Consider the following 15,958-nt stretch of genomic DNA (forward strand, 5'->3'; position numbering starts at 1 on the left):
TGTGTATGTGCGTGCGTGTGTGTGTGTGTGTGTGTGTGCGTGTGTGCGTGTGTGTGTGTGTGTGTGTGTGTGGGTGTGTGAGAGAGAGGGGGGGGGAGAGAGAACGTCTATGACGTGGAGCGGTTTAAACATGTAACAATAATGTAATAGTTATGTTCTCTTTCGTTGTGTGTGTGGGTGAGTGCAGAATAATGGGACCTTTGTAACACCATGGTCACTGTACCACAAGAGCTAGTCGAAGCAGACTTAGTGTTGTTGAACTGACCCGTGGTTTTATTTTTAAAAGTTATTAAATTATGAACACAAAAATGTGAAATTACGCGATTCTGTTAATTTTAACAAAGAATGAAGAAGGAAAATAATCAGAAATTATGCAAAAAATGATCAAATTTTGTTAAATTATGCGGGGTGCATAAAACCACGGAGACAGGTTGAAGCCAGAGAGGGGAGCAGAGTAAGTCTGATTCCCTGCAAGGACTTCTCTGTTGACATCCACCCCTTGGCGCTCATATGACCTTATGCAGTTGCGAGCACCGTAAAACCTCTACTAAAACTAACTAAAAAAACTAAAACACCAGAGCTGATCATTTCAGTTTACAGCACTTGTAACACAATAAGGTAATATAAGTGTCGAAGATTTGAGGTGCTACAAGAGAGTAACAAACATAAAACAGAAGGAGAGATCAGGACAATATACGTTTGACAGGAAAAAAGGAGCAAAACACACCAGAGCACCCGCCAACCACCCACCAGCTGATCATTGCATCATGGAGAAAGCAACAAATAAATCAACAAAAACTAATGGTAAATGTAGAGTAAAGTTTAATAATAGCAAAAGCAATGTTCTAAGTGTAAAAACCAGAATATCAAATTCCAATAAAGACATGATTTGGCTGTAAGTGTCCCACAGATCTGAATGAACACAAAGAACTTGGATTGACAGTCATGACCAGAATTAATTCATATACATAGATTCCATACAGATTTAAAAAAGGAAGTCGAAATTCAAAATACTCATTCTAATTTTTGCAAAGGAATCTGCAAAAAAAAATAATTTTTTATTATGCTTCTTTAAAAGAGGCTAAGATAGTGTGTGAAAAGAAGGCGCGGACATGTGACCTGGATTGTTAGTGACACAAATCATTTGTTATTAAAAATGTAGGCGTTTTTTACGCTCATATCAACACAGTTGGTGACACATTTTATTCTGAAACAAAAATATTATAAGAAAGCATTGAATTACCAACACCCCCTTCCAGCCCCCACGGGAGAGAATTAACTTGATCTTAAGGAAACTTTCAGGTTAGTCACATCTGTAATTAAATTAATACATAAATTATGTATATTCACCAAAAAAAACCAACAAATTTTTCACACAAATATAAAATGAGCTTTCGATAATGATAAAAATTTGATCAACTCCTCCGAGGTGAAAGGTAAACATCTCTCGGCCGTTAAACTCTCGGCCGTTAAACTCTCGGCCGTTAAACTCTCGGCCGTTAAACTCTCGGCTGTTAAACTCTCAGCCGTTAAACTCTCGGCCGTTAAACTCTCGGCCGTTAAACTCTCGGCCGTTAAACTCTCGGCCGTTAAACTCTCGGCTGTTAAACTCTCGGCCGTTAAACTCTCGGCTGTTAAACTCTCAGCCGTTAAACTCTCAGCCGTTAAACAAATTCCTCGCTCGTTGTACTAGCTGTCTACTTGGCTAACAGATCAGGAAAATAAAGAGACGGCCACAGGCGTGAAGTGAAAAAAACAAAGTTAGCACCAGAGACGAGAGATGGGTGGGTAAGTCAGTAAATCTTGACACCCACCACGTGTATGATTGTGTCGCAACAGGTTGCCATTATTGTACTTAACAGAATGAAAGGAATCAGGTTTTGAAAAAAAAAGAAAACCCACATAAAAGATCTAGTACAAGTAAACAGAAAAAACAATACAACGAATAACCCGGATGTCAAATACAGCAGTTCAAGACGTAAGGCATGCATACAAGAAAATGATTTTATAAAAAGTACAAGTAAAAAGCTAAGAAGCTCGTTGGCAAGGTAAATGCATGGGGAAACTCTACAAAACAGTTTTTACGGTAATCATGGTTTTGATGTTGTGCTTTGAATTAACTTCTGATTTTTCAAAAAAAAGGCAGACAGGTATAGAAAAACTACATGTAGTTAAGTTCAAATCTTCAGCCTTGCGCTATGAATATGACAACTACACACAAAAGTTCAACGAGAAAACTCCAACAAACAACAGCGGCACGGCAGGTGGAACAGTCAAAAGGACTGAAAGTTCAGGACTGCTGTAGAAAAATATTTAAATCTAGAACTACCAGCATCCAGAACTACCAGCATCCAGAACTACCAGCATCCAGAACTACCAGCATCCAGAACTACCAGCATCCAGAACTACCAGCATCCAGAACTACCAGCATCCAGAACTACCAGCATCCAGAACTACCAGCATCCAGAACTACCAGCATCCAGAACTACCAGCATCCAGAACTACCAGCATCCAGAACTACCAGCATCCAGAACAGCAGGGCCATGGAACGTCATCTAGATCTTACATCCAACACAAACATCAGGAAATATTTGCCCATCTGGCATTGGTGGGATTTGTTTTTTTATCTGGCATTGGTGGGTTGGGTTTTTTTTAAGTGTTGAGAAAAATGTTTCGATGGTGCAACAACCACATCTTGCTTTCCATGGATTAAAAACAAACTAATGACAAAAACAAAATTATGTACTTCTAAAAGGCTATAAAAATTCATTATTAAAATGGATTACATCTTTGCATGCAGTAGGAAGGCACTGAAATAATTTACCATGTAATCAACAGAATGGAAGAAAAAAAAATCCAGCATACATACGTTATTGTCATCTAAGGTATGGCCTGCTGACAAAAACAACTTCCGTCGTTTTATCTCACACAATCTCATCAACTCCAGAAACAATAATCACGACTCCCCTCAACTATTGACCCAAACTTACAGCAGACAAGTCAAGTTTTCAGCCTCAGATTTCATCACCTCCTCCCCAGGAGGAATGGTCCACGCACGCCACCACTAACTGTCCATACACTCAGTCGTAAAACATCGGCCAAGGAGCCAGAAAAGAGCACAAGTGACGTAACAGAGACACTTAACAAGTGTGAATGAGTAGAAAAAACGACAACCCAAAACTGAAAAAAACCCAAATCTTTTCTTCAATGTACTGCCATGATTCAATTTTAGTCTATTCCTCGTTGGGATGTCCCATTTGTTGATTCTACACTGGATACACTAGAGAAGGAACACAGAAAATTGTTTAGCTGAAAAATATTCTCATAACAATTAAACAAAGACATCATTTTGACACAAAGGTGCGATTCATTATCCACAAACCACTTTCGAGAATTGAAATTAAGCATAATTTTCCAAACAGAACCCATGTTCTTATTGCACTTTGTGAGGACAAGAAATGTAATACTTGTAGAAATAAAAGAAAAATGTCAAACGGGCGAGCCAAAGAGGAAGACCAACCCGTAGCTCACAATTTAAGACAAAAGTAGAGAGAGCTTTGTTTGCAAACTCAGCGACGGGATATATATATACTTTTCTACAAGTAACACAGTATTTCAAGACACGTGTAAAAGATAGAGATTCACCAAACATCACTGTCAAATCTACTCACTAACGGACGTCACTTAGTCTTAAAACTTGCACAACGCACACTCTAACCAGTGCCTGTCAACCTTTGTATAGCCATCGCCTACGTTTGCCATCTTTAATTAAGAGGCCACAATTTTCATACCCACACAGTTACATATATTTCTCAGCATGTAATTAATTAACACTTTGCCGCCACAAGGCTCATATAGTCAAAACTCTTGCCATCAAAGGCAAAGGCATTTCGGGGAAAATCCAAAGAAACTGGGCGGTAAACATGGCCGATCGGCGAGATAAGACGGCAAAGAGTTAAACAATACCTCTGTCACCACCCGCGTGACCCCAACCACACATCCAAATCACCAAATAGGCGAGGTTGGCAAGCACTGGTCTACTAAACGCTCAAGTCTAGGACACCACTCAGTCAGTGCAACAACTCTGTCTACGCCCAAACTTTCCTACATCAGTGGCTTCAAGGACGCAGGAAAAAATGCTCATGTACACTTTTATAGTTATATTGTAATAACAAATACACAAATTACAGCATAGATAAGTATGAACAATGAAACTGATAAATATCAAAACTCAGTTACAATATTATGGATGTTACAGAACAAAGGAAGACCAGAACCGTATGTTAGCTTACACATGGAATACAAAATTGTCACTGTAAATAAGAACAGCCTTAAATACATAAAAATGCAAACTCTGTGTGCTTTGGTATTGCTAAAAGAAAAAAATAAAACCATTTGACTTGAAAACAATTGCACAAAAATTACCTTGCATCACAGGATGTGTCAATTAAGAATCTAGAAAAAAAACTTAATACGGCACTGCGAATAGAAATAAAAAAATGTCCTTAGACTTTGTGCTTGGATTTCATAAATTCTGTCGACTTAAGAAACTGCCCACTACACCATTTCCCCGACAGCAGGAAGAATGAATATGTCGCTGATTGATTCGACTACCCTTGGGGTGTAGAGACACGACGGTCTCATGAGGTAGACAGTTTCCAATACTTCTGTGATACCATTGTATACCCTGGTAACCCTGTACACCTTAAACCATCTCTTTCCTTTACACACACGGAGACCCTAGCATCAACAATTAACTATTCACCTTTTTTTCTCTTGGTAATGACGGGTGGTTTGACTATGATGATCCAGAAAACAGTGTAATATCACTATAGATTCTAAACATTTCTATAGTTCTCACCACAAATCAAACATCAGGATCAAAGCTTCCTGCTATATTAGAATCATTCTAAAACTTTTTAAAAAACAACAACAAAAACAAAACAAACCAAAACAAACAAAAAATTCAGAACTCAAAATGTCACTGATGAATGTACTCTATGTACTAACAAATATGAGGCATTAAAATCATGATAAATAGTCCACAAATCAAGCGCAAAGAACTCATGTAAAGAGTTCATGACAGAAACACATGCATGTACTCTAGGCTCACACACAAAATGCTGAGTGGTTAAGTATACTTCATTTCAGAGCATGGATCCGAGCTAATAACCCCCCCACCCCCACCACCACCCTCCCCACCCCCTTTCCAATTCACATACCACATACTCTTTTACGCACGTGCGGACAAAGTTGTCAACACCCCCCCCCCCTTTCCAATTCACAAGCCACATATTCTTTATGCATGTGCAGACAAAGTAGTTAGTGTCAGAGTCCACAATTGTTAATGTAAGTAGAGACACGTCCCATGAGACAAAGGCCTTTATGTATGGCTGTTCTCTTTTGTAGAGCCGATCAGACTTTGACTTTCAGAGCCCGCACAGGACACTTACACACCAACAAGCACATAAACAGAATTAACCCCATGTGGGAACCCCATTGCAGACACTGTGACTACCACGAGGAGACCGTTGAACATCTTCTCCTTCACTACCCAAACCTGGCAGTTCTTCGACGCAGGCTCCTACACACACCTACAGACTTACAAAGCCTGCTCTACTCTGGCGTTGACCAGATGGTAAGGACATGTGGTTACTTGAGGGAGGCATTGCGCTGCCAAGAGCGAAATGCTTGCAGCTAAAGGGATTTGAAAACAACATGTATGGCTGTTTGCAGTCAAACCACTTCCATACAACTTTCAAACCCTTCTCCAAGTCTTCATCATCGCCATCGTAAAGTGCCAGATTTAAAATTAGACATCGGCGGCGATCAAGGTTCTCCATTCACTTGCCAGATTGGAAACGCTCACAAAAACCTACATTTTGGTGCTGGGAGGAACTGAGCACTTACGGAACTGTCCGGTGTGCAATGACGTTGTTGCCCAGGACAGGTAATACAGGTAACTAAACCTACATTCTCCTGATGTTCCCCGTACCTTCACCCATTCGTTCAAGGTTTCCAAATAAGCTTCTGTGGGTCTACCCCTTCAAAGTAACAAAATAATCAAACAATTTTTTAAATTAAAGAAGAATGAGCAGCTTGCTTTGGTTATGTAAGCAATTTTTGGGTCAGATGGGAACAAATGCTATAATGGCAAATACCGACTCTCCAGGCTTTGAAAAGCTTACCTGTAAATTTGAGAGAGTGGTAACATAATACAACAACATAAAATACTACGGCAGAACAAACTGCTCATTTCAAAGAGTAACAAAATATCCACTCGAATAAATTGGAAACAGGAAACCTTCAGATGGCCATGCAGACGCTGCTACGTCAATAAAAAGAGCTGGGGTCACCACAGACGAAGGTTTCATTAGAATTCTTTCCCCATCATACAACAGCAGCTGTTGCTACAGCAGGGTGACACATCAAACTTTGGCTGCGGCCGTCACAAGAGAAAGGCTGACCCGCCAAAAATTTCCATGGACTATAGGAGGAGACACAGCCAAATGTTCCTTATCTGCAGAGAGTCTCACTGTCACAGCCACAATTGAGATAACCCTCCAATCATCAGATCTCTTCATCAACTTTCCATTCAGCAGGATGAGAATTTGCACCTTGTTTAAAACTATGAGAGACAATGCATTATTTTAAAAAAGGAAGGGGGGAGGGGGGGGGATGAAAGTACGTCTCTGGAAACCATCTACTTCAAATAGTAAAATGAGTGAAACGAGGAGAAAAGCCTCAGTTTTTGGCTTATATATAGGACGTACACTTATATATATATAGGACGTACACTGATTCATGCTCCTGACACACCCAATAGGCATCACAATTCCCCAAGAAAAGGCACCAAAATGTCAATAGCTGCCTACATATGAGCCTCACCATGAATTTATGTACATTCTTATTTAAGCTAAAGTGACGAACTTCCACAGGCAACCCCAATAAAACAATCCCGCAATGCTACAGCAATTTGAAAGTGTTCTCAATCTCTTCAAAAATGGTGTGATTAAATGGAACTACCAAGATATTAATTACAATCCATTTCAAATTTTACTACGTCATATTCCATCATATTTGTATCCACGTATAAACTCCGTCACTCGATATAGAACTCCGAAGCTCAAAGTTAGGTGACCTTTTCCTGCTATCCATTACTTATTCAACAATAAAATTTTACTGCCTCGCAGCAAAAAAGCTGAAAACAAGTTGCCTAATATATTATTATTGTGACTTGTCCTAACCAATCATCACAACAAAGCCAATCAATTTGGAGGGGATCTCATTTTCAAATAACAAAAATCTTGCTGAAGAAACTAGAAATAAGTTCAAATCTGAGACTCAATCCAACAAAGCTACATAAAGCAGAACTTTGCTTAAATTTCTAAAATAATCATTTTTCTAAAGCACTATTCTAAACCATGAAATGAAGTCTGCTTTGATGCTGAAATGGGTAAGTTTGAAGTTGCCACAGCTCAATCTTTCAAAGGAAGTCATTTAGTCTTTACCCCGGTCCATGACTGTAATTAATCGCTTTCATAACAGACAGATGAAAAGTTATCACAATTGATCAAGCAGATTTTAGCTTAACCAACAGTGCAATGAGAAAATAATGCAACACAAAAAGTATTTTTAAAATTCTTTGTGACTTGGCTCAGAGCAACGTATATCCAACATTTTTAATCAATTCTGAAAGACCTGGAAATATTTTTTTAAAATGGGACCCTTTGGGAGGATAATGTCTACGGGTCCAAATGTTTCACAGGTCACAACAAATCTAGGCTAATTTCTGTAAACCTCTTTATCATAAACGCTGCAACAAAAACAGAACAAGTTCATGTCCTTTCTACGTGACACTTCACAAAACAAAACACATTCGGGGCTGACATAAAAGTTTGTGCACGTGACAGTCTTTTTGCCCCCTGTGTAACCACGGGCCTCGGCTCCCATACATGCCAGCAAAAGTCAGTGAGTCGCTCGTCAAATTGGTCGCTTTTAAGAACAAGGGGGCTATCCCGAAAAATGCTGTTTTGAGAAAATGGAAGGTAAAGTTTTTTCCCCTAGTTCAGTTTCTTTAAAAGACAAGGAGAGTTTTCTCTATAACCAAACAAGTATAAACACCAATGAAATCAAACTTCTCCTAGGTAGAGCAATGAACACTTTTGGTGTAGGTCAAGATTTCTGGAAACCTCTGAAATCTGGGTTAGCCCGCTTGTCCTTAAAAGCGACCAATTCTGAAGGCCAGTACTCATGGACAACTTTTAATGAGAGAAAGGGGGGAGATGACATATGACTTGAGAAAATACATGTCTCCTTCACTTAGTAAATTAATGGTCAATTATATTTACTAACCTTCAAAAAATCTTTAATACATTTGATCAATCGTACTTTCATCATTGTACATGATAAGAAAAAGCCCCATTCTTTTCCAACTGTTGGCATCCCGCTAACAGATATCACCTTGATGGGAACCCTTTGGATATAGACAGACATTCTCTCCTGGAAGATTTTTCAAAATAAAGAGCAGCATATTTTCATCCACTAAAGAATTTTTCAAAAAAATAGATGAGTCACAACATGCTGGAATCAGGCGCTTGTTAATTTTTCGGCATATGGAGTCACTGGTATCATCGTAAAGCCGGTTCATTTGCCTTGCTTTGGATGGGAAAAACAAATAATTCTTCTATCTTGAATAGAAGTCGAGATAATTGTAACTGAAGGAGGTTGGTCTCAGAGGTAAAATAAGCGAGAAAATGGCCGTCACAGTTTGGTCACTTCCATAGCTTGAGAGTCCTTGAAAACTTCAAAATTTACAGCTTTTGTGCTTTTAATCAAGGCTTTTTGGTAAAACCCATCCATACAGAAATGTGCTGTTAAATGGACATAAAAGGTGTTGAGCCAAAACCCCCCAAAAATCGATAAAATTTGCAAAACCAGCAGAAAAAAACCGGTATCTTCAATTTAATCATTTTGACGAGCACCTGATTTCACCACAAAGCATCACAAATATAGCTGTTTTTCACACCCCACTTGACACAGTTTAGGTAATCTCGAAGTCATGCTTTGACCCTGCCTGTCTCGCCAACCCCAGCACAGACAGACACAAGGCCCCAGCAGGGAGACCGAGCCACTATAAACATTCTCTTCCCACAAAGGAATTGAACCTTGGTCCTCTGAGTGCCACTTGGAAGTGCTGAACTGTTTCAGCACAAAGGCTAGACTGGTACACACTGACGTCTTGACTCCACAATTCTAACCAGCGACTCGTCTAACATAGACTGACAACTCAAGACACACGGGACACAAGTCATCCAGTCACACTTTGCAGCAACACCTGCCACCCAAGAGACAGTTGACTAAAGCAGCGGCGCAGATTTTCTCACGCACCAGAACACCCTCACAAAACATACTAAACACCCACCCTCCCCTCAAAAAAACCCCCAAAGACTTTTGTTGAAATCATAAAAATAAATAGCATTTGTTTAGCGCATATCCCCACTCAGCAGCAAGCATTATGCACTTTACAATCTCAGCGCATTCAGAAACATTCTCAGCTTCGCAGGAGGCATACACGTACATCACTCATTCGCCCATTTTCCCCTCATTCGAAAACAAGACAGGTTTCTTTCCCTCCCTCCCTCTACGAGACAGGCCACACCCTCACTCTCACTGGCCACTGTACGTCGGATTTTTGAAGGTCGACGTCGCTTGCTTGTAAATTGGATTCTCGCCCTGGAGAGAAAATGATTTCGAATCAAAACGACAGAACCTCAGATATCCTAATATTGCAGACAACTCAACCCTGTAGAGAAACTTATTCAGGATCAAAATAACAGAACCTCCGACATTTTAATACAACAGACAACTCATACGATAGGATCAAAATTAATATTCTCCTTTTAACCTGGTCGTTTCAACATAATATTATATCCTTTTTAAAAATGTAGGTGCTTTTTAAAATCCCCCACCCTCTCCCTCACCTGACACAATTTAGACCATTTAGGAGGTGGCAAGGCTGAGAGGGGAAACAACATCCCAGCAGAAAGGCAGAGATTCTTAATAAATAAACATCTCCCCAAATGAGAACTGAACTCAGGACTCCTGCCTGAGATGGCAAAGCCCCTCACTGATACCCCCACAGACGCCGGTATATATGTGAGGTGTGCTGACAAAATGAGTTACTTCTCGCAATCCACAAAAGGAGATATTGGCCAAAAATCGACACAAGGATCAAATTTGTAGATTTTCTATTGATGCCATATTTTTCAAGTATAATAAGCCTTTTAATATTTCATACTTATAAATTATAAAAACTTCACCTATAATCGTGGCGTATCTGTTTCCATAGGTCTCAATTCCGAGAAGTAACTCATTTTGTCAGCATGCTTCACATATCCTTTTTAGCATAAGAATCATCTGACAATATACGTCCCAGCTTTGACACCTTGTGTTAGGGCCTCAGTACTGCTCTCAAATACAGCCAGTCCACTGATTCTAGCGGTGATACTTTGCGTTAGCACCTCAAGACTGCTCTCACATTCAGCCAATTTCTAAAGCCGATACTTTGCGTTAGCACCTCAAGACTGCTCTCACATTCAGCCAATTTCTGACGCTGATACTTTTAGTTTTAAAAGAGAAGACAACTGTGAGCACAGCGTCAGCTGACACTCGGACAACTGTGAGCACAGCGTCAGCTGACACTCGGACAACTGTGAGCACAGCGTCAGCCGACACTCGGAAATAGTAGGAATCTCACTTGAATATTCTTTCAACACCCGTCATAACTTTCTTCAAAGGTCAGTAAGGATATTAATGGGATCATTTGCCACGTTCATATTTGTTTTTTTGTTGTTTTAAATAAACTGTGATTTTGTGATCCCATCTTACTGCCACCCGCCAACCACCCATGTGTTACTAAAGAGTAACATAACTAAAAGAAGGAGGAGAGATATGGACGACAGTTGATAGATAAGAAAGACAGAGCAAAGCACACCAGAGCACCCGTCAACTACCAACGTAAAGAGTTAAGTGAGGTGAACTGGTGATTAGCGAAGAGTCATCACTTCTGGGCTATATTCAAGACCAAACGAATTCGTAAAAAGATCAACACTATCCCGGCATGGGCTAATGATACCATTACTGGTGACCTAGTTTGGCACCTCACGACACTGCGGCATGACCGCCTGATGAGGGTAAATAGTTTTAGTTTTAGTAAAAGTTTTACGGCAATTGCAACACACTAAGGTCATATAAGTGCCGAAGATTAGAGGTGTTACAAGAGAGTAACAAACACAAAAAAGAGGGAAGGGAGATAGAGACGATCGATTTTTAAAATAGGAAATAAGGAGTAAACCACACCAGAGCACCCACCAACCACCGAGATAGAGACGATAAATTTTTTATAGGAAAGACGGACAGACCAAAGGGCTAGAATCCAAATGGCCGCTATATCGGAAAAGTAAAGTAAAAGTGAAGTATAGGAAAGAAGGAGCAAACCACACCAGAGCACCCGCCAACCACCCACGAAGGTAAATAGGACACACACAAAGCGGAGAAGACCAAAGGAGCAGACCACCCAGCTCGTCCCCGCACTCACCGTGTCCCACTTAGCGTTCTGCCGCTCGGCCTCAAACTTGGCGAACTCGCGAGTGTCGTGGATGAAGGTCAGCAGCTTCCAGATGAGCAGCAGGAAAAGTCCCACAGCCACGATCCCTCCGACCACTCCGCCCACGATGGCCAGGACATTCACAGCTTCCGGGCAAACTGGCGACACAGAGACATGACAAGAGCAGTTAAACCACGTGCTTAACCACAAATTTAGTTTTATTTGTTTGTTTGTTTTAGTAATGTTTTCGGCCCTCACAACTTTGTTTATAGTAAAAAAAAAAAAAAAAGACATTTTGAATAAACATAATTAATAACAGCTTACCCCAGCACACTGGCGACACACAGACATGACATGAACGGTTAAACCACGTGCTTAACCACAAATTTAATGTTAGCAAAGATCGTACATAACAAGATGGCCCACTCAGCCAAAAAAGTGTCCGCCGGAAGTCAGCTCATTGCTTCAGATGGCGCTGCAGTCTTTGTTTTAAAGCTCTCTTTCGTTTCTCCAGAAGAAGAATAGGAGTAGCACCTCCTTGCGTGCTCAGATCGACTGCTGTTCATCAGCTGTTCGGGTCCGTTCAGTGCGGAGTTTTATGGTTTTTATTATAATGACCTCTCTCCTCTCATTCTAAAGTCAAATTAAACGAAGAAAATAGTCGCTTCTTCCTCCCGAAGAGATTTTTGTAAGCGTAACCATTTTAAAAAAGTGTTCTTCCAAAATTTGAATTCTTATTTATTCAAAAACATGTTAGTTTCACTTTGATTTTTTTCACACAAGTAGGGCAACTGTACGCAAAGGGTGGTAACTCTGTTCGCAAAGGGTGCGCATTTGCAAAGAGGGCGCCACCGAATTTTGAGGACACTTTTTTAATTGGCTCAAAGAGAGGAGTAGACCATCTTGTTATGTATGATCATAGGTGTTAGTAAGAGTTTTACGGCACTCGCAACACAATAAGGTCATATAAGTGCAGAAGATTAGAGGTGTTATAAGAGAGTAACAGACATAAAAAAGAAGGAGAAGAGATCAGGACGATAGATGTTTGATAGGAAAGAAGGAGCAAACCACACCAGAGCACCCACCAACCACCCACACAGAGACATGACATGAGCGGTTAAACCACGTGCTTAACCACAAATTTAGTTTTATCATTTGTTTGTTTTAGTAAGGTTTTACGGCGCTCACAACTTTGTTTATAGTAAAAAAAAAATATGACAGATTGAATAAACATAATTAATAACAGCTTACCTACCAAGGTCACTGTGTTTCAACAACAACGACCAATTTCCCACTTATGCTTACATTTCCTCCACACTGCACCCTTTTTCTGTATATTCAACTCCTAAAAATGTGTTTAAAAAATGTCAATGCTTTAATGCCTTCTTCACAGCAGAATGGCCACTTCCCACCTTGCACTTTTTCTTCAATACAACAATTTTGTCCAAAATTCCCACATGTTTAAGACAACCAGTTTTCTCCCCAACAGCTCATGACCCCTGTGTGTGTTTTCTTGTCGTATCTCCATTAAAAGTGAAAATGTGACTTCTTCTTAACTCTTTGAACCCCATCAGACGCTGGGAGCGTCCAGTACTAGAGACAACTGTTTCGTTTCATTTAGTGCTAGTCTTTGCTTGTTTTTCGGAACTATTCCCGAACCAAGTTTTTTCAGTAATGACTAAGCCTTTGTTTCCGCTATTTAGAAGTAAGAGGCAGCTTTTGGGGTTATAATGAGACAATAGTGCACTACGTTTAGGTGACTGTAGAAAAAAACTCTGAGAAACGGTGGAAAAAACTCAGGATTTAAAGAGCTAAGCTCATTCTTTGATATGAACTGTTTTCAACGTTATTAAAAATGGGGATACGACAAGAAAGCACTGATGTCGCGAACCGCTGGCCCTCTCGGAGGATTTGCACAGCGGTTGGTTCAACCTTCTATCCCCTCCTGAGCTTACCCTTTGCCTTCTGGCGTTTGAGGACCACCTCTCCCTCCTGGTCATACTCGTACGTGAAGTACACCCAGCACTCTTCCTCGTCTTTCAGCTGACAGATCTGGATGCCAGGACCGTCTGTAGACAACACATGGCAAACATTCAGGTCTAGGGTTATTTTTTTTATAGTAGAGGGTTTTACGGCGCTCGCAACTGCAAAAAGTCATATGAGCGCCAAGGGGTGGGTGTCAACAAAGAAGTCTTTACAGGGAATCAGACTTATATTCTGCTCGCCTTTCTAGCTTCAACAGCACAAGGTCTGCTTCGACTATCAAGGCACCCCGGAAATAGCAGGTCACAAGAGTGTGACTAACATACAAAAGAAGTAGAGTAAAATGACAATAGTAAGGATTAGGAAAGAAAAGGCAGCAGTTCCCTGTTGTAGATCAGGCACAGTTATGAGCGTGATATGAATCAGCCCATTTACAATTCTACTGTGATTGAACGAGAAACGTCCCCCCTTTGGGAATGGCCTAAAGACACTACAGTCAGTGGCACTACCCTGGGGGGTGGTTAGGGTTTAGTAAAAGTTTTATGGCACTTGAAACACAATAAGGTCCTATAAGTGCCGAAGATTAGAGGTGTTACAAGAGAGTAACAAACACAAAAGAAGGAGGAGAGATCAGGACGATAGATGTTTGTTAGGAACGAAGGAGTAAACCACACCAGAGCACCCGCCAACTACCCACACACATTCAGATTTTAGGACTTTTTGTACATCAAAGTTCAACTTTCCCAAGTTCTAAAACATTACAGGTTGCCATGGAAGTAAATGGAAGTGAAAAAATTTGATTTTCCTCAACATTTCCAGAACATTCCTGAACTTCACCCAAGTGGAAATAGGTACACAGCAATAGAGAGTGAAAGATCTTATCAGTTTATTAGTGTTTGAGCACTTATATAGCTGCTTGCATTGTGTGCTTCCCGAGAAGGTGAGAATGTTTCTGGGAGTTCTATGGTCTGCTGGGGTAATAATATAGTGTACAGCGCATAGAGCTTGCTGTTGAGCGGGGTTATGCGCTATACAAATGCTATCTATTATTATCATTATTATGATTATTACTATTATGATCGTTATCATCCTTCTTCTTCTTCTTATATTATTAGAACTATTATCCTTATTATTATATTATATTATTATTATCATCATTATCTTGCTTTTTAACACTTTGCAGTCACACAGACAGCAGTACAAAACACCCCATCTGGTCATCCAGCCTGGAGAGTGACTGCAAACGAACTTCTCGGGCCTGGCGCAGTTTTCACTGTCGCATTATTGCAACAAGTGACCGCAAAGTGTTGAAAGATGAAACATGGACTTGTAACAGATGTCCCATATCCATGAGGAAAATCAAAGACCTCTGGATCGACGGGGAAGGCTACATGAAAACATGATGTCCACTTTACCTTCGACCTTTGGCTGCTCTCTCACTTCCCGAGGACATTTGAGGTCACATTCATCCGCAGAGTACGGTCCAGACTGGAACGATCGGCACTGGACACAGGGCGCGTAGTCTGGACATTTGTCGGGGCAGGCCTAGGTGATATATCAGATAACAGTGGGCATATCATGAGGCTGTCTTTCTCGGTTTTTTTCTTTTTTAATCTCACAAAAAAGATGTAACTAAGACTGTACATAACCTATAAAACATTACAGCAACTGCAACAAACCTGCACTTATCACTACATGGCATTGGACAGAAGGACGAGAGCCCAGCTGTTGCAGGATCGATAACAACAACAACAACAACAACAACAACAACAGATAACCTATTTTTTCATGAAGAGCCAACTCTTTTTTTTTTGGATCCAGAAGTGCCAACTCTAAAATAGACATCTGCTACCATGATTCACGACTCAATTCCCTGCTCAGTCGCTCAGGTGACTACAGAAAAGTCCAGGAAACGGTGGAAAAAACTCAGATCTTAAAGAGTTAAGAGTCAACACCTAAGCAGCTGAGCTACCACTTCTCAGACAAAAAATGCCCTCTCCAGTCAAAGGACAGGCTTCCCTCTCAGATTCATTGCTAACACACAGTTCTTTTTTCAGGTGTGTTCCGACACCCTATTCCAGGATAGGCAGGACAGTATTTAGCCTTCTCTTGAAAACTGGAGGAAAAATTCTGAGCTTCTGCAAGCATACTGAGAATGCTAAAGACACTGGAAATGGAACGTAAAAGGAGAATAGGTCTGCCTTAGCACTCTCCCTCTGCAAAATTATAATGACAGCCTTCAACACAGATGGCACAATCTAAAATGAAAACGAGTCCGATAGACCAGCGGAGTACGCGATAAAAATCAGAGCTCTCCAATTTTCCCCCCCTCAAAGAACCCTGAAGGGATTTGCGGGAAATCCAATC

At 40.5% G+C, this 15,958-nt stretch overlaps 1 protein-coding gene across 2 annotated transcripts in view; it reads right to left on the reverse strand.

The window, feature by feature from the left end:
* Window positions 1-8,924: 8,924 nt before the first annotated feature.
* The window catches only part of LOC101863342 (integrin beta-PS), a 30,908-nt gene continuing 23,874 nt past the window's right edge, over window positions 8,925-15,958 (reverse strand). For both annotated transcript variants that reach the window (XM_005098114.3, XM_013082410.2), the window contains 4 exons: window positions 15,007-15,136; window positions 13,564-13,677; window positions 11,600-11,766; window positions 8,925-9,735 (listed from right to left, as the gene is read on the reverse strand). In XM_005098114.3, coding sequence (XP_005098171.1) covers window positions 9,670-9,735; window positions 11,600-11,766; window positions 13,564-13,677; window positions 15,007-15,136 — 477 coding nt within the window. In that variant the 3' untranslated portion in view covers window positions 8,925-9,669. The remainder of the gene's footprint in view (window positions 9,736-11,599; window positions 11,767-13,563; window positions 13,678-15,006; window positions 15,137-15,958) is intronic.

This window comes from Aplysia californica, unplaced genomic scaffold (assembly GCF_000002075.1).
Source record: "Aplysia californica isolate F4 #8 unplaced genomic scaffold, AplCal3.0 scaffold00173, whole genome shotgun sequence".
Taxonomy (NCBI): domain Eukaryota; kingdom Metazoa; phylum Mollusca; class Gastropoda; order Aplysiida; family Aplysiidae; genus Aplysia; species Aplysia californica.